The sequence below is a fragment of the Elephantulus edwardii genome, unplaced genomic scaffold, assembly GCF_000299155.1.
Source record: "Elephantulus edwardii isolate Elephantulus edwardi_28Jun2011 unplaced genomic scaffold, EleEdw1.0 scaffold00005, whole genome shotgun sequence".
Taxonomy (NCBI): Eukaryota; Metazoa; Chordata; class Mammalia; order Macroscelidea; family Macroscelididae; genus Elephantulus; species Elephantulus edwardii.
In genome coordinates, this window is record NW_006399755.1 from 29,597,434 (window position 1) to 29,621,521 (window position 24,088).

Here is a 24,088-nt window from a genome sequence, read left to right on the forward strand (position 1 = left end):
ATATTTAAGTAATTAAAATTTAAAACATACTGTACATGTGACGATGTCCATGTCTCTTTTAACCTCCAAAAATTTGATGTCTAAAATGGTAGTAAGGAAGTGCAGTGACTAATGCTATGGCTAATTCCTTGTGTCTCTTATCACTTATAAAAGCACAAAACACTTAAAATTATATTTAGTAAGTATAATTATGACAGTTATACATCATTTAATTAATGTTAGTACAGTTAAAAACCAATAGTGATATTAGTGTAATTAAAGTAATAAATAAAATTTTTACAAATGTACTTGTTTATTAATAAACTCTCACGTGGCCTGTACTGTGTTTCATTCATGCTCTTTTTCCAGTACCTAGCCCATAATTGGTCACCAGTAAATATTTTTAGTTATCAGTTCAGTGAATAAATGAATGAAACTGCTTTACCGTTCAGTCTCCCAAAACCGTACTTATACTTCTTCCAAGTTTCATTGAAGTTTTGTGATCCATCTATCCGGTACTGAATTAACGTCCATGAGATACCTGAATAAAATGAACAAAATATCACATATTCAATAAATTGATATTGACATATGTAAAAAAGTATTTATCTTTTTTAATGTACTGTTCCAAAGTAATTTATTAATGTTTATGGAAATTGTATTTCAAAATATATGAAGGACATCTAATGAATTTCATATCAGTAAACATATTTAAAATAGTCTTTTCAGTTTATTTTATGGAAGAAAGTAGAAGAATGAATAAATACATAAGTGAACACATATATAAGGTTTATGTATTAGATATATAAACTATATAGGGAGCTCTGGTGGCCTAGAGTTAAGAACCTGTGCTGCAATTCCGAATGCTTGCTGTTCGAATCTGCCAGCTTCTGTGTGAGAGAAAGATGAGAATCTTCCTGTGCGGTTAACTGCCTCTGTAAACCCACCAGAGGGTCAGTTATGGGTTGATTCTGACTCAGTGGTACTCAACAGCAACAACAGCAGTTACTATATAAATATAAGAGTATATCTATATTAATACTAATAATTTTGACTCTGTATATAGTCTAATCAAAGATAGCAAGCTATTTTTTTTTTTTGATAGCAAGCTATTCTTGTTAATAGGTGGAAAATGACTTGAAGTAATGCCATCATTTTTAGGCTGATTTTACCTGATTTAACTTCACAGCAGACATTAAAAACTTGAGAGCTGGTGGGTCTAATAGCATAAATGCCACTCACTTTTTCACCTCTGTTGGAAATGGTGGCACAATCAACAGGAATGCCTAGAAATAATAAAATGCTATTAAAGATGTAATATTAGGGATATCTTTAGAAGTTGAGATTTTATTTGTTGTTTTATCAAATTGTGGTAGAATGTAGTCTTTTTCAGTAATCTTTGAAAGTACATTTTTTGCTTTTCATAAAAATTGTTTTATACTAGTTTACCTACTAAGTTCATAAAGTTCGTATACATGATTTTTCACACTGAATCTTTCCCCTTTCCTTTACCCATCCCTCCTTCCACCCATCAAATTGTGTGACCCTATGATTAAGCGCCCCCATGAATCCTCATACTCATTCTATAATAATGATCTTATACAGTATTTGTCTTTATGAGAGTGAGTTAGTTGACTCAGCATAATGCTCTCCAGTCCCTCCCAAGTTAGGTAGTAATTTAAAAAAATAATTACTCTGAGTGCTGCATAGTATTCCACTGTCTGGATGTGCCATTATATCTCAATCCCTGCCATTGTGGTTGGGCATTTGGGCAGTTTCCATGTTCTTGTTTTGGTGAATATCGCTGCTTTGAACATTGGTGTACAAGTCTCGGTGCCTCAGTTCTCATTTTCTCAGGGTATATTCCAAATAATGGAATAGCTGTGTCATAGGGAATTTCTGTGTTCAGCTTTTTGGGGAAACACCAAACTGCTTTCCAAAGTGGTTGTACCGTTTTACAATCCCAGCAACAATATATAAGAGTTCCTATCTTGCTACATCCTCTCCAACATTTATTACTTGTTGCCCTGCTAAACTTTGCCACTGCTACTGGAGTAAGATGCTATCTCATTGTGGTTTTGATTTGCATCCCTCTTATTGCCAGTGATTTGGTGCATTTCCTCAAAATGTTGGGCATATGAATGTCATCTTCTGAGAAAAGTCTCTCCATGTCTTTTGCCCATTTTTGTAACTGGATTATCAGTCCTTTTCTAGTGGAGGCCCTATAGGAGTCTGTAAACTTTTGTTATGAAATTCTTATCTGAGATAGCATTGCCAAATGTTTGTTCCCAGTCAGTAGGTTCTTTTTCACCGTGTTGGAAAAAGATCTGATGAACACAGAGATTGATTCTTTAAAAGGTCCCATTCATCAGTTTTATCCTTTTCAGATTGTGCATTTCTGGCTGTATTTGGCAATCCCAATATATCGTAGACTAGACTTTCTAAGCTTGGTCACAGTTTCTCTCTTACGAGCTTTATACTTTTTGGCTTTATTCTGAGGTCTCTGATCCACCTTGAATTGATTTTTGTGTATGGTGTGAAATGTGGAGTCTGTTTCAGCTTTCTGATCAAGGACTTTTTTTTATGGTGCAGTCTTTTTATGACCTGCTCAATTTCTTCTTTTGTGATGGGTTTGTTGAAGTATTCTACATTTGACCATGTCAGTCTGCATAGGGCATACGTTTAAAGGAATTTGTCCATTTCCTCTAAGTTTTCAAATTTATTTATACCTTTTCATAATATTCCGATATTATAGGTTTCATTTCCTCTGGTTCTTTTGTGACATCCCTTCTGTCATTCCTTAATTATGTTTGTGTATTCTGCCCTTTTTTTCTATTGTTAAGGTTGCCGACAGTTTGCTTAACTTACTGACCCTTTTGAAAAACCAAATTGGGATTAGATTGTTGTTCTTTTTCTATTTAATGAAGGTGTTGAATTGTTGTTGTTGTTGTTATGTGCCATCCAGTCGTTTCCGACTCATAGCGACCCTATGCACAACAGCTCCAAACCCTGCTCCATCCTGCGCCAACCGCACCGCCTCTGACACACCCATCCCGATTACCCCAGTCACCGAATCAATCCATCTCATAGAGGGTCCTCCCCTCCTGCGCCGTCCCTCCACCCTCCCAAGCATGGTGTCCCTCTCCAAGGACCCGTCCCTCCTGGCAACATGTCCAAAGTATGTCAGACGAAGCCCCAGAATCCTTGCCTCCAAGGAGCAGCTTGGTTTAATCTTCTCCAAGATGGATCTGTTTGTTTTCCTGGCAGTCCAGGGTACATTCAGTACCCTTCTCCAGCACCACAGCTCAAAAGCATCCACTCTCCTTCTGTCCTCCCTAATCATTGTCCAACTCTCTGATGCATAACAAGCGATTGCAAATACCATGACCTGTATCAGGCGCACCTTAGTCTCCAGAGAGACACTGTTGCTCCTGAGTACCTTTGAGAGGTCCCTAACGGCAGACTTTCCCATCGCGATACGCTTTTTGATTTCCTGACTGCTGGTACCAAGAGTGTTGACTGTGGAGCTGAGCAAAGTGAAGCTGTGAACACTCTCAATCTCTTTGTCATCCATCCTGACGCTGCCAATTGGTCCAGTGGCGAGAATCTTTGTCTTCTTGACATTGAGCCTTAGTCCATACTGAAAGCTGCAGTCCTTGACCCTTCGCAGCAAGTGCATGAGGTCCTCCTCAGTTTCAGCAAGCAAGATTGTGTCATCTGCATAACGGAGATTGTTAATAGATCTTCCACCAATCTTGATGCCACAATTCTCCTCATAGAGCCCAGCCTCTCGGATAATCTGCTCTGCATACATGTTGAAAAGGGTGTTGAATTAGATAATTTATTTTGCTTCTTTTTTTTCCCCTTCATTTTTTTATGTTTGCCTATTGCTGTATACTGTCCCCTAAGAACTGCCTTAGCTGAATCCCAGAGGTTTTGGTACATTGTATTTTCATTATCATTTGTTTCAAGGAGCTTTTTTTATTTCATCCTTTATTTCTTCTATAACCCAGTCTTGTTCTAGTAGGATATTAGTTAGCTTTCATGTTGGTGGCTTTATAAGCTTTATCTTCTTGTTAATGTCTATTTTTATGACATTGTGGTCTGAGAAGATACTTTGTATTATTTCAGCGTTTTTTAATTTGTTGAGGCTTGCTTTGTGCCCTACTATATGATCAATTCTGAAGATTGTACTATGTGCACCTGAGAAGAGAGTGAATCGAGTTTTAATTGTGTGCAGTGCTTGGAATACATCCACAAGGTTGAGTTGGCTGACTGTGTAGTTTACGTCTTCTGCATCTTTGTTAAGTTTCTTTTGAGTTGACCTGTCCTTTGGCGAGAGTGGTGTGTTAATGTCTCCTACCACTACTGTGGTACTGTCTGTTTCTTCAGTTCTATTAACAGTTGTTTTACGTATTTAGCGGAACTTTCAATTGGTGCATTGATATTGACTAGTGCTGTATCTTCTTGATCTACTGTACCTTTAATCATGATATAGCCCTTCCTTATCTTTTATGGTGATTTTCATCCTGAAGTCTGTTTTATCAGAGAGTAGTGTTGCCACTCCTACTTTTTTCTGGATGGATTTACTTGATATATTTTTTTTTTCCAGCCTTTCATTTTGAGTCTTATCTTTCTCTTCATTTATTAGATGTGTCTTTTGTAAGCAATATATTGGTTGGATTTTCTTTTTATCCATTCTGCTATTCTTTTTCCTTTGATTGGTGCATTAAGTCCATTCACATTAATTGTGATTATTGACAGGCCAGGTTTTATCATTGCCATTTTGCTGTGTTTCTTTTTTGTTGTTTCCTGTTACTATGGCTCATCCACTTTCCTTTGTTGTCTCTCTGTGAGGGACTTCCCCTAAAAGTTCTTGTAGGTTTGAGCTTGTTTTCACAAATTCCTCAAGTACTTTCTTTTCTGCAGAGGATATGATTTCTCCTTCCTATTTGATCGAGAGCTTTACTGAATATAGGATCCTGGGCTAGCAGTTGTTTTCGTTCAACTTTCTGTAAATGACATCCCATTGTCTTCTTGCTTACTTGTTTTTTGCTGAAAAATTAGAACTTAATATGATTGCTTTACCTTTGTAGGTGACTATTTGTTTCTATAGTGCTGTTTTCCATATTCTCGCCTTATCTTTTTTAGAGAATTTGACTGTAATATGTCTTGATGTTTTTCTTTTGGGGTCTAGTCTGTTTAGTGTTTGTTGAGCTTCTTGAATATGAATCTCCTCACTCCTTTTTTTTTAATTTCCCCACTCTTCATAATACTTTGGTAGTTTTCTTCTAGTACCTCTTCCACAGTTTTCTCAATGATTTCCCTGTCCCTCTCATATTCTGGAATTACAGTCATCTGTATGTTACTCCTTTTGTTGTTATCCTCATAATTCTAATATTTTCTTTATGTCTCATCTCTGATTTTTCTTCCTAGTATATTTTCACTGAGGTTCTTGTCTTCCAGCTCACTGACTCTCTGTCCCATCTCCTCTCTTCTACTTTTTTGTCCTTCCAACACGTTAGACACTTCTGCCGTTTCATTCTTAGTGTTCTGGACTGCATTTTCATGCCTTTCTGTTATTTCTAGTGCTATGTTGGCAGCACTTTATCTTGTGATGATTTTTTTAGGTTCTTGTATCTCTTCATGTATAGTTTCAATTCTTCCATTTTTTTGCATTTTCTTCCATATTTATACAAGTTCCTATTCATCAATATATATTTTTTCTGGCTTTGACCAACTAATTAATTTTAAGAAAACAAGGAGAATTTTAAACTTTTCCCTCTAGACAAAGGGGGAAAAAGATGGAAAATACCATATATGCGGAATTAGTGTAGAGCTTAGTACATTATAGATGTTGTTGTTGTTATGTGCCATCGAGTCGCTTACGACTCATAGCAACCCTGTGTACAATAGCCCTAAACTCTGCTCTGCCCTGTGCCAATTGCACTGTCTCTGACACACCCATCCCGATTACCCCAGTCACTGAATCAGTCCACCTCATAGAGGGCCTTCCCCTCCTGAGCTGTCCCTCCACCCTCTCAAGCATGATATCTCCAAGGACCGGTCCCGCCTTACAGCATGTCCAAATGGAGCCTCAGAATCCTTGCCTCCAGGAAGCTGCCCGGATTAACCTTTTCTAGGATGAATCTCTTTGTTTTCCTAGCAGTCCATGGTACCCTCAGTACTCTTCTCCAGTACCACAGCTCAAAGGCAGCAATTCTCCTTCTATCCTCCTTAATCACTGTCCAACTCTCTGATGTATAACAAGTGATTGCAAAGATCATGGCTTGTATTAGACGCACCTTAGTCTCCAGAGAGGCACCATTGCTCTTCAGTATTTTGGAGAGGTCCCTAACAGCAAACTTTCATATTGCAATACGTTTTTTAATTTCCTGGCTACTGGTGCTGAGAGTGTTGACTGTGGAGCCAAGCAAACTTAAGCTGTGAACAATCTCAATCTCTTCACCATCCATCCTGATGCTGCCAATTGGTCCAGTGGTGAGAATCTTTGTCTTCTTGACATAGAGCCTCAATCCATATTGGAGGGCTGTAGTCCTTAACCCTCTGCAGCAAGCAGAGCCAGAACAGAACAAGGAAACACTGCATGGTTCAAAATTGAAAAGGGCATACGCCAGGGATTTGTCCTGTCTCCATGCCTTTACAGCCTGTGTGCAGAACAGATTATCCCGGAGGCTGGGCTCTATGAGGAAAAGTGTGGTGTCAGGATTGGTGGAAGATTCATCAACAATCTGCGTTATGCAGATGACACAACCCTGCTTGCTTTGAAGGTATATAATAATTTTATTGAAAATTGGTTGGGAATGGAGATTTGTTCCCTTCAGAGTTTTCTACTTGGTTGGTTTTGTGGTTTGTTTTTTGTTTTTCCAATTGAAGTAAATAATAAATTGCAAAGAAATAAAGAAGAAAGTATATTCTTTTCATCTCCTAAAAAATTAATATTGGTCTATATTTGATTTATTACAAGCACTCATACCAAACACATTTTTGCTATAACATTTGAAAGTGCATAAATAATGAACTTTTATACTTAGGAGTGAACCTAATTAGAGATACAAAAGACCTATATAAAAAACCTACAAAGAATTTCTGCAAGACACAATAAAAGACCTAAAGAAATGGAAAAATATGCCCTGTTCATGGATAGGAAGACTCAATATTGTGAAAGTGACAATCCTACCAAAAGCAATGTACATGTTCAGTGCAATCCCAATCCAGATACTGAATTCATTTTTCAAGGAGATTGAAAGGGAAATTAAAAAATTGATTTGGAGAGACAAGAGACCCCGAATTAGCAAAACACTTCAGAGAAGCAAAAATGAGGTTAGAGGAGAAGCAAAAATGAGGTTGGAGGCATAGCACTCCCTGACCTCAAAACCTACTACATAGCAGTAGTCACCACAACAGCATGGTACTGGTACAATGACAGGCACATAGAAGAATGGAACAGAATTGAGAACCCAGAAATAGCTCTAGTTATCTATGGTCAATAAATAGTCAATAAGGAAATAAAAACTATCAAATGGGGGAACCTCTTTAACAAATGTTGCTGGCAAAACTGGACTTCCACCTGCAGAAAGCTAAAACAACATCCACATCCCACCATACACAAAACTCAAGGTGTATCAGAGAGTTGGGAGTTAAGCTCAAAATCATAACATTTGTAAGAGTCAAACTGGGATCAAGCTTAGAAGAACTAGTCCAATGTATAAAGAGACTACCAAATGCAACCAGTAGTGCACAATCTGAAGTGGATAAAATTGATACAGAGGACCTTCTTAAGATTAAATCCATATGCGTATCAAAACCTTTTTCCAGCAGGATATAAAGAAAATGTATAGACTGGGAACAAATATTTAAGAGTCATATAACAAAAGTTTACAAATACTCCTGGGCCTAGCCAGGAAAAAGACTGGTAACCCAATTATAAAATAGACAAAATACATGGAAAGAATTTTCACAGAGGAAGATGGTCGAATAGCAAACAGACACATGAAGAAATACTCAAAATCACTGGCAGTAAGAGAGATGCAAATCAAAACCACAATGAAGTACCATCTCACTCCAGCAAGAGTGGCAAAGTTTAACAGGGCAGCAAGTAATAAATCTTGGAGAGGATGTGGTGAGATAGGAACTCTTATACATTGTTGGTGGGATTGTAAAATGGTACAATGATTCTGGAAGGCAGTTTGATACTTCCTCAGAAAGCTGAACATAGAAATTCCCTATGACCCAGCTATTCAACTACTTGGAATATACCCTGAAAAATGAGAACTGAGGCACAAACAGAGATTTGTACGCCAGTGTTCCTAAAAGCAGTATTCACCATTGCAAGAACCTGGAAACAGCCCACGACAAATGGATTGAGAAATTATGGTATATTCACACAATGGAATACTAAGCAGCACACAAGAGCAATGATTTTGTAAATTATTACCTAACTTGGGAGGGACTGGAGAGCATTATGCTGAATGAACAAATTCAGTCCCACAAGGATAAATATAAAACCATTATTGTAGAATGAGGATAAGGATCCAAGAGGGTTGGAAGAGGTTGGAAGCATAGGGAGGAAGATATACAAGCGGAGGGAGGGATTAATCATGGAGTTGTACAATTTGATAGGTGAAGGAAATTGAGAGAATTTGTTTTTGAAAACTTTGTATTAGAATTTTGTAAATTAGTAGAAAATTTAAAATAATGAACCTTTAACCTCTTAAATATTACAGCATGTGTCTCTTAAATATATTCTTTTCCTACATAATTGTAATGTCATTTTCACATCCAAGAACATTCCAAATGATCTTATTTTAAGTACTTATTCATATTTCCTGATTGTCCTAATAATATATTTCATTTTTTTTTCTAACTCATCATCCAGTTTAGGCTGGTACATTTTGTTTGGTGGTTATGTCTCCTAACTCGTGTTTAGTGTAGAACAGGTCTGGTGAGTAGCTCCTGTTGATTGCAATGGCAAAAAGGGGGGCAATATTGAAGATAACTCGGTAGCTTCAAGAGGCAGGCCACCACTCTATCTTACCCTCATATTCTAAATGTTTTTCTTCATTCATTTGAAAAGAAGGTGTAGTTCTTGGTGCTCTGGTCTTGGAATTTTCTGTGGGCTCTTCAGTAACAGTCCTTTTTAGCTAATAAAAAAAAAATAGGAATGTGTTTTTAAAAATTGTAGTGACTATACAAGTAGAAGAAATATGATTAAGGATAATAATTCATATGTGTTTTGTCTTTCATTTTATCATGTTTTACAGTTTTTTAAGTTATGAGCATAAATCATGCTACTTAGATTTTATAGATTGAGTAAGAAAACAGAACAAAGAAAGAGCAAAGCAGAAAACCAGATGGAGCCAGAAGCGTAACAACATTAATAGCATATACTTTGCTTTGTTCCATGTATTTTTAAATTGTTTTTATTTCATTTAATGGAATACATTTAACAAAAGGATTATTCTTATCAATATATTTTATTTTGTAACAGGCAGATTTTATATTTACTAATTCTATTTTGTACCTTATCCTCAAACCTTGGCTTGTTCTCAAATGCTTGGCATTTCCTAGGTTCTAATTCGAGAGGATTCCTTGTAAATTTCACTTTCTAAGAGCTAGTGTTTGGTACGGAATAGTTAAATGATCTAGAAGCCACTTCATTTCTTGACATGTTACTTTGAGGAAATTAGATCACATAAGCTAAAGTCTATTCTGATTTAGAAATTCATTATTTTCATTTCTTCACACATTTTATTATTCTACAGAACATTTATCACTTTGTTACCATGCTGCTTTTCTGATCAGGTTCAGTTACTCGTATTAAAAGGTATATTAACAAAGAGCTTGGAAAGACTCTCTCTCTCTGTATGTATATGTGTATGTATGAAGACCGAAATTATGGAAATAAAAATAATTGTCAAAATTCTTTTTTGGGCAGTTGGCGTTATCGGCTAAAAATCTATGATTCAGAAGCTTTCAGAAACATGATAAGACTAAGGTGATTGGCTTTTGAGACTGGAAATTAATAATATAATTTGTTTTCTAGTTCTTGAAAACAGTATAAACAGCTTCTCTGATTCTGTTGTGTATTTTTAAATCCTTTTGAATAATTATTAGAAGAGTAGCACTAAAATTTTTTAAACTTTTTACTATATTGGAATACTTTTATTCTATAAGAACTTTAATCTGAACAAGTATTATTTTCTTCACCTAGCCAGCCATTTTCTTTATAGATTAATTATAGTGTTGAGTATTGGACTTTAATCATTGAATTGTAGAATTTTTAGAGTAAAAAAAATCCTGGCCATTATTTATTGAGTGCTACATGCTAAATGTGAGACTGTTATTGTTGAGTACCATTGAGTTAGAACTGACTCACTCATAGCTGACCTTCCAGTGGCTTTTCAGAGGCAATAAAATAGCACAGGAATAGTGTGCCCATCTTTCTCCCTTGAGAAGCTGGTCTATTTGAACTGTGTACCTTTGGGTTTGGATCACAATTCATTACCAATAAACCACCAGAGCTCCCTGAATATGAGACTACTTTATTCAACAAATATTTTGTGGAGTGCCTACTACAAGTTAAACAGTGTTTTATATTTTTTAGGCTACAGTAGTAAACATAATGAGGGGAAAATAATCCCTGAACAGATGGAGTGTATATAATAACTTAGAGACATAACCAAGTTACTGTTATTTAGACACAAATAAAATTTGTGTTAGTAAAGATTATGTTAGATAGGAATCAATGTTAAAGATTAATAAAAGTAATGAATAAAAAAGGAACACTTGATAATGGGAGTAGTGGGTTATAAATATTGACTATGTACTAGAAGGCATCTTTGAGAGTGATATTAAGAACTGAAGACAAATTGACTAAAAATGAAAAAGTACTTTGCGGATATCAAGGAAAAGATTATTACAGACAGGGACAACAAGGCTCTGAGGTTGTAGTATGCATGATATGTTGTGTAACAGTGAGGAGGCCAGCTAGACTTGTTAGAGAAGATAAAGTCATCATGGTGTTCAAGGGTCTAGTCATTTTGGCTCTTAAGTACTGTGAGTGACATGGAGAACCACTGAAGGGCCTTGATTCAAACGAAACTTGTAAATATATTTTAATAAGCTAGTTCCTCACAGCAATCCTATAAAATAGGTTGTGTTATTATTTACCCAACATAGATAAGACAATAGAGAAGAATTATTCAAGGTAACCTAATAAATTGTGAAGCCAAATTTTTCTGCTGTCTTTAATTTTATTCACTATCCAGTTAAACTGTTTAAATGATTTTAAAACTTTTTTGTGTTTTTAGAAACTGCAATGACTGGATATAGTATTAGAGTGTTGACTTACCTGATTCTCTATTTTTTCTATTTGGCTGTGTTGTTCATTTAATTGTTTGTATTGGTTTTCCATGGTTTGGAGAAGGTCCTTGATGCTATTGTCTTGTTGCTCTACAAAACTCTGGACATAGAGTACAGGTTGGTTAAGTGTGTCCTTCTGTCTCGTCACCTCCGTGCCTGCCTGCCTTCCTCCCCTTTCACTTCTTTACCTCTCTCTCCCCCTTCTCCATCCTCCTCTCCTGTCCATGCTCCTTCTTTGCCTTTCCCTTTCTCCCTGTCCTTTTTCCTTTCTTCCTCTCTTTTTGTTAGGTTTAGAGTTATTTTAGACAATATTATATACTATCCTAATTTAATTTTTAAATGAATATTAGAAAAATTATACCAGCAATCATTTTTTCACTCATATTTCTTTCATATAATGCATATTTTATACTTCTGTTTTCTTTGAAAAATACCATCTCTAAAATTTGGTATTTTTCACTTCTAATCACTAAAATTAATTGCAAAGCAATGCAGTGTTTTAATAGGAATAAATTTATTCATGTGTTCAGGAATGATTTAAAACCTAATTTTCTTTAACTTCTAAGTTTTAACCTTTAACATTCCACCATTAATTTGCAATGCTGTAATAATGTTTAACGGTCTAACTTTTACTATAGAATGGGTTGTAATTTTCATATGAAATAGAGAGTTTGGTTGTTTTCATATATAATTTTGAATAAACAGAAAAACAAACTTAGAATCACAACAGGTTTTTTCTTTGAGAACATATTTATAGTATATTAACAAATAGCATGTCCTAAAATATTTTTTTAAAAGAGTCACATTTTTAATATAATCATGAACCTTTTTTGGATTTTACTTACTTTAAGTGATGTTACTTCTGGATGTGCCTTGACTTCAGGTTGAGTTTTGATTAAATTAGTTAGTTGATCCTCCAGATATCTTACTTTCTGTTGTAGTAAAGTTTTTTCTTCTATAAGGCTTTCAAATTTTGAGTTAAGTTCAAGTGACATATTCTTCACTTCTTCATTTTTCACTTGTAGTTTGGATGTGGTTTTTCTAAGTTCCCGTTCTTCTTCTTTGATCTCGTTGGTTTGCTGTGATAGGTCATAAAAAGTCTTATCATATAGGTTAAGTTTTTGAAATATGTCATTAATTTGGCCCTTAGTCTTATGGACAAAGTCTTTAAGACCGTGCCCCAACTGAAGGAGACCATTTGCTAAAATTTTTACGTCATCTAACATAGCAAATCTTGATTTTGGCTCTGGAGCTATAGAATCAAATGATGAATATTCTTGGTCAATTCTGGAGGAAATAACTAGAGGGATAATAAAAAGAAAAACCTTAATGGTGTACATTTTAATTATTTGATTTTTAAAACCAATTTGGAACTAGTTTTCCCTTCTAAGCAGACCTAGATCTCTGAACTCTATATATACTCCTTTTGTCATGGTGGGTAGATGAATATAGTTAATCATTAAACTGTGTAAACTTGTAGGAATGTAACCTTTTGCCACATTGAGTTAGATCAATGGTAAGTGAAATAAAAGAAATAAGTAACTAACTTAATAGGTTATTTGAAATTATATTATATTTAACTTTGTTATATACTCTATGTGTTTTGTGATCCACTTGTTTTTAAAAGCTTATTTTGCACAATTTTAAGGAATTTCAGAAATTAAAATTAAAAAATTAACTGGCAAATTGATATTTAAAATTGAGGGGAAATTAATTAAAAAATAATCAAATATGTATTTCTCAAATTGTATCTAATTTTTATGGAAATAGTGATCCATCACCAAACAAAACAACTTGTGAAGCCTTTCCCCCTTTCCTCTGGTGGTCCTCACTGCATTCCCCAGCATGCTGTATACACTCACATTTGTTGTTATATGTCACGGTTATTACTTTTTAAGATTTTTGTTTGCATCATACTATATGTTTTTGTACCCTTGTCTATTGTAAAACAATCTCATGGCAAGTAAGTGCTATTAAAAGACATTTTACTCCTTTGATCCCCTGTGTTCTAGCTCTGTTTGTGATCTAGCATTTTCCTATATGAGCTCTGAACAACCCATGCTTATTTGAAATGTACCATCTCCAAAATTTGGTTTTTTAAATGTCTTCACAGTACAATTAATTGACAAGCAAGATCATATTTTAATAGGAATAAATCTATTCAAGCATACTGTAATGATTTTAAACTTAAGTTTCATTCATCTTTTACTTTGCTCCAGTAGTCTGCAGTGCTGCAATAATGTGTTCTAACTTTTATGATGTAACAGGTTGTAACTTTCATATGCAATATAAAATTTGGTTGTTTTCACATGTAATTTTTGGGAAAACATAAAAATGAACTCAAAATCACAATAAGAATGTTCTCTTTTAAGGCCAAGCCAGAATTGTATCTTAAATATTTTCAGTGTCAAAAACTGTTTATTCCTCCTCATAAGTTTTACTGAAGTTTGTAAGTTTAGCTACAACTTTAATGATAGAAACTTAACACAAACTGAAAATTGATATTTTTTAAAAAATTAATAATCTAGGGAGCTCTGGTGGCCTTGTGGAAAGAACCTTCAACTGCAATCCTAAAGGTGTGTGGTTCAAATCCACCAAATGCTCCACTGGAGAAGAAGGGGGCAATCTCCTCCTGTACCAGTTGGATCTGATTCTATGGCATATGTACGCATGCACACACACACACACACACACAAATATTTTTTTAGAAACCAGACCCAAGAACAAAAAACTTAATAATCTGTTTCTAAGGGAAAAAAGCAAATATTTCAATTAAGTCACAAATAAGTTTCTATATTGAAACTTCACATTAAAATACTTTTGTGAAAATAAATTCTTTTAAAATGACATGTTGTTGTCGTTAGGTGCTATCGAGTGGCTTGCAACTCATAGCGACCCTATGTGTAAGAGCTCTGTACGTTCTTCTATCCTTTGCCAACCTAGCTATCTCAAATGCACTTATTCCCACCTCTCCAGTCACAGAATCGATCCATCTCATAAAATGATATATCTTGATAAATTTATATATAGTGTATTTGCTAGAGTCAGATTGCTACCTAAGTTCAAAAGACATTTCTGACTGTACAGCCTGGAACAAGTTATTTAACACCAATCCCCATATCTCAGTTTATCTGTAAAATTGGAGTAAGAGTTGCATGTATTTCACAGATAGGAGAATTTAAAGAAATATTAACATGTAGAAGAATGTCTGCCAAATAGGTAGTGTTCTACATGCTACAGTATTTCACATGAAACTTTGAAACTATGTCTGTATGATCAGTTCTTATCTAAAAAATTATTTTTGTTATGTCTTTTTAATAAAGGGGAAGGTTTTTAACAGTGGATAGAAAAATACATTTCTATTTAAATGGCAAATTTTCTTAGGATTGCCTCTTCCTACTATGAAATAGGGAGCTCTGTATTAAATAGAGGCTCTGTCTTTAGTTCATTTAGGATTGAGGGCTTTGGGGTATAGTAGCTGTAGTCAAGGTAGTATGCATAGTGCTTGGAGCATGATCTTCACTTGTTAGTAGGTGCCATCAAGTAGAGAATGACTCATAGCGACCTTATGAACAAAAGGTCTGAACCCTGTTCTATCCTGTGCCAGACTCACTCATTTTTGACATACAAGAGCCCATTGCAGTAGTCACCATATCAGTCAACCTGTTTGAGGGTCTTCCTCTCCTTCAGCAAACCTCCACGCTTCCCTACATCATGTCCTTCTCCAAGGGATAGCCCCTCTTAACAACATGCCCAAAGTATGAGAGGTGAAGCCTCATCATTCTTGCCTCCAAAGAGCACTCTGTCCGTACCTTCTCCAAGACATATACGATCTTCGCTTGTTGTTATTGTTGTTATGTGCCGTCTAGTCACTTGCGAGTCATAGTGACCCTATGTACAACAGCCCTGCTAAACTCTGCTCTATCCTATGCCAGCTTTATTGTCTCCGACACATCTACCCTCATTACCCTAGTCACTGTATCAGTCCATCTCATCAGTGGTCTCCCTCTCTTTCTCCATCACTCCACCCTTCCAAGCATGATATCCCTCTCCAAGAATTGGTCCCTCCTTGCAACATGCCCAAAATATGTCAGACAAAGCTTCAGAATCTTTGCCTCCAAGGAGCAGGCTGGTTTCACCCTGTCTAGGGCAAACCTGTTTATTTTCCTGTCAGTCCGTGGTATATTCATAACTCTTCTCCAGCACCACAGCTCAAAGCCATCAGTTCTCTTTCTATCATCCGTAGTCATTGTCCAGCTCTCTAGTGCATAGCAAGCAATTGTGAAGACTATGGCCTGGATCATGTGCCCCTTAGACTCGAGACTGACATTGTTGCTCTTCAGTATTTTAAGAGGTCTCTGACAGCTGACTCTCCCAATATAGTTCATCCCTTGATTTCCTGGCTGCTGGTACCAAGAGTGTTGATTGTAAAGCCAAGCAAACTAAGCTGTTAACAATCTCAGTCTCTTCACTATCTATCATGATGTTGCTAATTGGCCCAGTGGCGAGAATCTTTGTTTTCTTGATGTTGAGCTTCAATCAGTATTGAAGGGTGCAGTCCTGGACCTTCTGTAGCAAGCGCTTCAGATCCTCCTCAGTTACAGCAAGCAGCACGTGTCATCTGCATAAAGCAGATGACTTTTTCTCCAACTCTGATGCCACCTTCCTGCTCATACAGCCCAGTTTCCCGGATGTTGTATTCTGCATATGGACTGAAAATATAGGGAGACAGAATACATCCCTGGTATATACCTTTCCTGATTTTGAACCATACAATGTCTCCTTGCTCTGTTCTGATGACTGCCTCCTGGTCCCAGTATAGGTTTCTCATAAGCACAAGGAAATGTTCTAGGGTTCTCATTCTTCCCAGAGTCAGCTACAGTTTATTGTGATCCATAGAGTCAAATGCCTTTGCATAGTCAATAAATTAACACGGACATTCCTCTGGTACTCTTAACTTTCAGCCAAGCTCCATCTAACATTAGCTATAATATCTCTAGTACCATGGGCTCTTCTAAACCCAGCCTGCACATCTGGAAGTTCTCTGTTGATGTGCTGCTCCAGTCGTTTTTTTGGATTATTTTCAGCAGAATATTGCCTGCGTGCAATATTAATGATATTGTTCGATAGTTTCCACAAACTGCTGGGTCACCTTTCTTTTAAATAGGAACAAGTATAGATCTCTTCCAGTCAGTTAGCCAGGTGGTTGGCCTCTAGATTTCTTGGCACAATGTAGCACATCCAGGGCAGCGTCTGTTTGTTGATACTCATTTAGGACTGCCTAAATTAGAATCCTAATTCTGTCATTTTTTAGCACTTTTACCCTTTGTCAAATTACTTAACTTCCTTATCCCTCTGTTATCTCCTTTGTTGTGTGATAGTAATACCTAGTTTATAGGGTTGTAAAGAGGAAATAATAGTATTTTCAAAGTGTTTAGAGCATTGTTGTGTACTGTCCAATCAGAACTGACCCATAGCTGACCCTCCAGTGGGCAGTTAATCACACAGGAGGAGATTGCTCATCCTTTTCTTGTAAAGCATGTGGTGAATTTGAATCACATGCCTTTGGGATTGCAGTGCAATTTATCATCACTAGGCCACCAGAGCTCCTTGATTAGAATGTTGTTGTTGTGTACTTCTGAGTCGGACCCGACCTGTAAGTGACCCTCTTGTGAGTTTTCAGAGACACTTAATCACTTGGGAGGAGACTGCCCATCCTTCGCCCACAGAACAACTGGTGGATTTGAACTGTGTCCTTTTGGGATTGCTGTGCAGCTTCATGTCACTTGTCCACAAGGTGACATATACTAATAAATTAAACAAGCATTTTATGTTAGCTAATTTTTTGGTAATTAAAAGCAATGCATATATGCCTAAACTATAATATTTTATTGGTGAAAATTTGCTAATTCCAAATTAAGATCATGCAGATTGGGAAATTTTACTAGTATATAGTTTTTCTGAGTTCTGTAATAATGTCTTGGCTTCTCTTAACCTTGTTCAGTATAAGGTATTATGTCTTTTAATTAACCTGTTTTCTTTCTTTATAACAATCCAGTATTGTTACTTGTAGCTATTGAGTTGGTTCTGTCAGCTAATACTGATAGAGAACTTTCCCAGTAGGATATCTAAGGCTATGGACTTTATAGAGGCAGGACTCCAACTTCTTTCGCAAGTGGGCTGGTGGGCTCATACTACAGAACTTTTTGTTAGCAGCTAAGTTTTTTGAAACATTACATCAGTAGGCCTCCTCCTTTGTCTAATACAGAACTGTATATATTTTTTGGTTCAAAGCAGAGATTAAAAAAAACACAAATAAATAAAAATATAGAAATACTCCCACTAATGAAGAGAACAAATATTTTCCTTGTTGCTTATTTTCTTCTCATCCTTTTTTCTAGCTATGTTATAGAATAATGACACTGCATGTTGCAGTAGAAAAGAAATTTGTATTTTTTTCCCACACTTCATTAAAAGGAAAGATTACAGTTGTGGTCATTGGTTATGAAGTGAGTATTTTGATATGTAACTAAGGTGTATACTCCTCTGTCTTAAAGTGATCAGCCCTTATATTTTACCCACGTGTTAGTTGAGAAGGAATTGAAATATGGCCACCTGCCCTCCTCTGTTACAGATGTATATTGACAAGAGTTGCATCTCTTTTTCCTTCGTAGTCCTTACAATGGAAAGTCCTTAAAGTGATGGCAGAGTGATAAGGAGCGATGTTGCCAACACAAAGGCATGCAGTTTGAATCCACCAGCTGTTCCACAGAAGAAAGATGGGCAGTCTCCTCCACTGTGGTTTACTGCCGGTGAAACCTACTGTAGGGTCAACTACAACATCTCTTAGGGTGCATTAGCATAATTACTTGTTTATTATAGTAACAAAATAACATTTATCAGATTAATAAGAGAATGATTAATTTATACTCAATTTTTAAAGTACAAAACCCACATGGTGTATACACCATCTTTTGGTATGTTGTTTGTTGTAATGTGCTGTCATGTTGATGACAACTCCTAGTGACACTATGCACAATAACTGTGAACTCTATCCTGAGCCAATCTCACTGCCTATGACACATGTATCCTCATTACCAGTTACTGTGTCAATCCGTCTCATCCATAGTCTTCCACTCATCCGTTGCGCCTCCACCCTTCAAAGCATGATTTACTTTTCCAAGGCCTGGTCCTTCCTGTCAACGTGCCCAAAGCATGTCACATGGTGCTTCAAAATCCTTGCCTCCAAGAAAGAGCTTGGCTTTACCCTCTCCAGGACAGAACTGTTCGTTCTCCTGGCAGTTCATGGTAGGTTCAATACTCTTCTCTAGTACCACAGGTCAAAGGCATCAATTCTTCAGTCCTCTTTGGTCATTGTCCCACTCTCTGATGCAGAAGTCCCACTCTCTGATGCAGAACAGGTAATTGTGAGGGCCATGACCTGGATCAGGTGTACCTTAGTCTCTAGCTTCACATCACTGCCCTTTGGCACTCTGGAGAGATCCTTGACAGCACATTTTCCTAATGCAGTTTGTCTTTTGATTTCCTGACTACTGATGCCAAGGTTGTTGAATGAGGAACCAAGCAAGCTGAACTTGTTAACAATCTCAGTCTCTTCTTCATGATAGATGATGCTTTCAATTGGCTGAGTGATGACAACTTTTGTTTTCTTGATAATGAACTTCAATCTGTATTGCAGAACACAGTCCTTGACCCACTGCAACAAATGCTTCAGGCCCTCTCCTTGGAATTTTAAAAGTAACTCTTTCTCATGTATGCAAGTAACGGAACACAATCCTAAATGGAGGTTGTACAGAGGCACTCCTTTCCATGTTGTTGCTATACTGGAACACTAACATGTTTTGCCCAATTTACACATTTCCTTACACACAACATTGAGATTAGTGATAGAAAAAAAAAACACCCCACTAAACATATCTGTTGAGTTAGAAGCAGCCTATTGCTAACTCCTTTGGGTTTCAAGGCTATACATCAAATGGGAAGAGATTCCCCAACTGTTTTTGGTTCACACTGAGTAATTTTTCTGTATTGTGGTTTCACTTACTTTATGTTATTGTATATAATTAAGTAATTTTCCTAATTAGAACCTACAGAAAAATTCCAGCATGGAAAAATGTAATGAAAGAAGTTTGATAGATAAATTTGTCTGCTTTTTAATACCTTCTCTCAGAATCATTTGAGTACCCATTGGCAAAATCTAATATTTACTCAAATTTGTTCCTATTTAAATAGAATCCTGATCACATGTAATTAGTGACATTATAACCATTGAAATGTTTTTATACCAAAGAAAATGAAAAACTCAAAAGCAATTTGAGGTCCTAACCTTAAAGCTCTTAGTTTTGAAGAACCAATATGCAAATTTTCTCAGTAGTTAGAGTTTTAGAACATTTAGGAGCCTTGTTTAACTTCCTAGCAAAGCAAAGTCCTCTGTCTTCTCAGCTCTCGGTTGTGCAATCTAGTAGAGGTATGACCTCTAAATAAAACATGACTTTTTTGTTCTTTTGGATATTGTTGTTACTCAGTTCCTTTAACTTGACCATGACTTACAGCAACCCTATGAAAAGCAGATCTGAACCCTAACATCTCTGATAAAGTATCTTAAATAGTATCTTATTTCATTTCTTTAATTTAAAATAGTATCATTGGATTTGAATCAATATATTTGGTAGAAATATTCTGAAAGCAACGTTGGATAAAACCCCCTCCTCACTATTTATAAGTAGAAGTATTTTTATTAATATATTTTAGCATTAGAATTATTTTAGGTACCCCTTTTCATCTTTTCATCCAAACCAGGATAGACTAATATAATATGAAACTCTGTATGTAATTAAATATTTTTAGTAGTCACATTAAAAATACTAAAGAATAAAAAGATTATTTATCTTGCACACAAAGTGTGATCAAACCTAAAAATTACTACGACAGAAAAAAATTACTACTACAGAAAACAGTTAAATGTATGCAATGTTTAGAAATTCTCATTGTTTTACCATTGCAACCAGTGTCCTCTAGTGGTCAGTATGAGAACTGACAGTAAATAAATACCCTTTTTCTTGATTATTGATTAAATAAATGTTTGCTGAGTTAGGGGAAAATAAAAATACTAAAGAGAAGCAAATGGTAGTAATTTTAGTAGTATATTTTATTTATTGTGTATGAATTATAATTTTGTTGTTGTTAAGTGCCATCAAGTTGAGTGAGATTCAACCCTATGAACAATGGATCAGAAACCAGTGCCATCCTCACTGTCTCTGACACACTTGAGCCCATTGCTTTATTCACTGTCAATCCATCTTGTCGAACGTCTTTCTTTTATACTTCCCTCCACCTTTCCAAGCACAGTGTCCTTCTCTAATGACTAGTTCCTCCTACCAAAATGCCCAAAGTATGTGAAATGAAGTTTCATCATCCTTGCTTCTAAGGAGCAAGCATATTTGCACTTCCTCCAAGACAGACTTATTTGTTTTTTTGGCAGGCAATGATACATTCAGTACTCTAATGCAGCCCCCTTTTTAAGACATTGGTGGTTCTTCTTTCATCCTGTCATCCTTATTGTCCAGTCTTCATATGCATAGAAAGCAATTGAGGAAACCATGACTTGGATCAAGCACTTAGTCTTTACTGGCATCATTGCTTTTTTCGTACTCTAGAGAGATTACTGATTGCAGATTTTCCCAGTGCAACTTTTGTTTTGCTTCCTTGACTGCTGGTACCAGGGGTGTTGACTGTGGATCCAAGCAAATGAAATTGTCAAAAACTTCAATCACTTCTCCACCTGACATGATATTGCCTGTTGGCTTTGGGGTGAGGACTTATGTTTTCTTAATATTAAGATGTAATCTATATTGAAGATACAGTATTAAATCTGTAGTCCTCGCTTTCAGCAAAGCAGGATTGTGTCATCTGTATAACTCAGATGGTTAATGAGTCTTCTCTGATCATGATACTACATTCTTCTTCATGAAGTGCAGCTTCTCAAATTATTTGTTTAGCATACAGATTGAAAAGATGTAAAGAAAGAATATAGTCCTTATACATACCTTTTTAAAATCTAAACCATGAAATGTTCACTTATCTTACCACTAGGCCACCAGAGCTTTGGATACCAGCAGCCAGGAAATCAGTAGACCAAAAGTCTGCCCTCAGGGACCTCTCCTGAGTACTGAAGAGCAATGAGGTCAGTCTGGAGACTAAGATGTGCCTGATCTAGGCCATCATCTTTGCAATTACTTGCTGTGCATCAGAAAGCTGGACAATAACTAGAGTTGATAGAAGGAGAATGGATGTCTTTGAGTTGTGGTACTTGAGAAGTGTATTAAATGTATCTTGGACTTCTAGGAGAGCAAACAGGTTCAATCTGGAGAGGATGAAACCAAGCTGCTCCTTGGAGGCAAGGATTCTGAAGCACCATCTGACATACTTTTGGGGCTAAGGATAGACCAGGGTTCAGAGCTGTTGTACGTAAGGTTGCTGTGAGTTGCAAGCGACTCAATGGCACATAACAACAGTGTTCACTGGTTTTGTTCAGACAACTACTTCTTGGTCTAGATGTAGGCTTTACATGAGTACAAGTAAGTATTCTAGAATTTCTGTTCTACTCATTGTTAGCCATAATTTGTTGTGATCACATAGTCTAATGCCTTTCCATAGTCTATAAGCCACAAATAAATATCCTGATATTCTCTGCTGTCATCTAAGATATGATCAGCAATGATATCCTTGCTGCTGTTACCTCTTCTAAAGCGTGCTGAATTTTTGCAGTTTTCTGCTGATGTTGTGCTGTAGCTGTTCCTTAATAATCTAGTGCAAGATTTTTCTTGAATGTGATGTTAATGATACTGTTTGTTAATTTACACATTCTGTGGATCACCTTTTTTGGGAATGGGGATAAATATGGACTTCTTCTGGTCAGTTGCCTAGATAGCTAGCTAGCCAGATATCTTAGTATAAGCCAGTGAATTTTCCAGGGCTGCATCTATTTGTTGGAGTGTGTCTATTGGTATTATGTCAATTCCTGGGCTTTACTATATGCCAGTGCCTTCAGTGTAACTTGACTTTCTTCTTATCATTGAGTTTGGATTATACACTGTTTCCTGAAATGATTCCATGTCAGTTCTTTTTGATACAGTTATTGCATTTCTTCTACCTTCTTTGGTGCTTCCTGGATTATTCAAGGTTTTGCTCAGGGTATTCTTCAATATCGCAACTCAAGGCTTAACTTTAGTTTTCATTTTTCTCAGCTTGAGAATGCCAAATGAGTTCTCCCTTTTGATTTTCTGATTCTAGCTCTTTATGCATTTTGTATACTTTGCTTTGTCTTCTCAAGCTGGCCTTCAGCATCTTCTGTTCAATATTTTTACTTCTTCTCATTGTTTTGGTCTCTAAATGCTCTTTTACAATTTCTAGAATCTCCTCTGATAGCCATTTTGATCTTTTTTTTCTCTTCTTACTTTGTAAGGATATTGTAGTTTCTTCATGTATGATGTCTTCCCATAGCTCATCTGGTCTTCAATCAGTAGTGGTCCAGGACTTGAACTTGTTCTTGAAATGGTTTTTAAATTCAAGTTTACCATACTCAAAGCCATATTTTGGTTCTCCTGGATTTGTTTTCATTTTATTAGGTTTCCATTTGAATTTGTACATGGGTAGCTGATAGTCACCAAGTCCGTGTTTTCTGACTACTGTTCCTTTTTCCTGTTTCCTACTTTTGCAGTCCAGTCCTCCATTATTATTAATGTATCTTATTTGCATGTTTGTTTGATTTCTGACTAAAAATGTTGATAGAAATCTTCTATTTCCTCTTCTTTCACCCTGGTCATTGGTGCATATATTTGAATAATAATGGTGTCAACAAATTTTCCTCTTATGCATAAAGATAGTATTCTTTCACTCAACACATTGATTTTCAGGATGTATCTAGAAATGTGACTCCATTTTTTCCTCACCTTTTCATTTCCCGCATAGTTGCTCCTATGATTATTTGATTCAAAATGTCCATGCCAGTCCATCTCATTTAGCCGATGCCTAGTATTGTCACTATTTATGTGATATTTCTTCCTTAACCAGCTTGTGCCAGGAAACCTAGAGGACAACTACCTGGCCAATTGACTGGAAAAGATCTGTATTTATTCCTATTCCAAAAAGAAGTGATCCAGTAGATTGTGGAAATTATCTAACAATAGCATTGATACCACACACATGCAAACTTGCTGAAGGTTATTAAAAAAACAACTGGAACAATACATCAGCAGTGAACTACCACAAATACAAGATGGGTTTAGAAGATGCCATGACGCTAGTTACATCCCCTATGCCAGATAGATCTTGGCTGAAAACAAAGAGTACCAGAGGAATATCTGTCTGTGCTTCATTGACTATGCAAAGACATTTGACTGGGTGGATTATAAACAGATTATCTTTGAGAAAAATGGGAATCTCAGAACACTTAATTGTGCTCATATTAAACCTATACTTGGATCAGAAAGCAGTCCTTAGAATAGAGCAAGGAAATATTCTCTGGTTCAAATTCAGGAAAGGAATGCATCAGAGATGTATCGTGTCCCCATATTTTTTTCAGTCAGTATGTGGAACAGTATAAGTTTCACATTAGAACAATCAAGTGTTCTGGGATTCCCATTCTTCTCAGAGTCAGCCATAGTTTGTTATGATCTACACAGTCAAATGCCTTTGCATAGTC

The 24,088-nt window shown here is 36.2% G+C and overlaps 2 protein-coding genes across 2 annotated transcripts in view; one reads left to right on the plus strand and one right to left on the minus strand.

Annotated features, from left to right (window-relative positions):
• The window catches only part of ANGPTL3 (angiopoietin-like 3), a 15,307-nt gene extending 2,603 nt beyond the window's left edge, over positions 1-12,704 (minus strand). Inside the window, exons 1-5 of the mRNA XM_006879795.1 lie at positions 12,210-12,704; positions 11,354-11,464; positions 9,038-9,143; positions 1,152-1,265; positions 425-520 (exon numbers count right to left, since the gene is read on the minus strand). Coding sequence (XP_006879857.1) covers positions 425-520; positions 1,152-1,265; positions 9,038-9,143; positions 11,354-11,464; positions 12,210-12,704 — 922 coding nt within the window. The remainder of the gene's footprint in view (positions 1-424; positions 521-1,151; positions 1,266-9,037; positions 9,144-11,353; positions 11,465-12,209) is intronic.
• Positions 1-24,088, plus strand: part of DOCK7 (dedicator of cytokinesis 7) — a 246,399-nt gene that overhangs the window by 111,550 nt on the left and 110,761 nt on the right. The gene's annotated exons all lie outside the window — the stretch shown is intronic.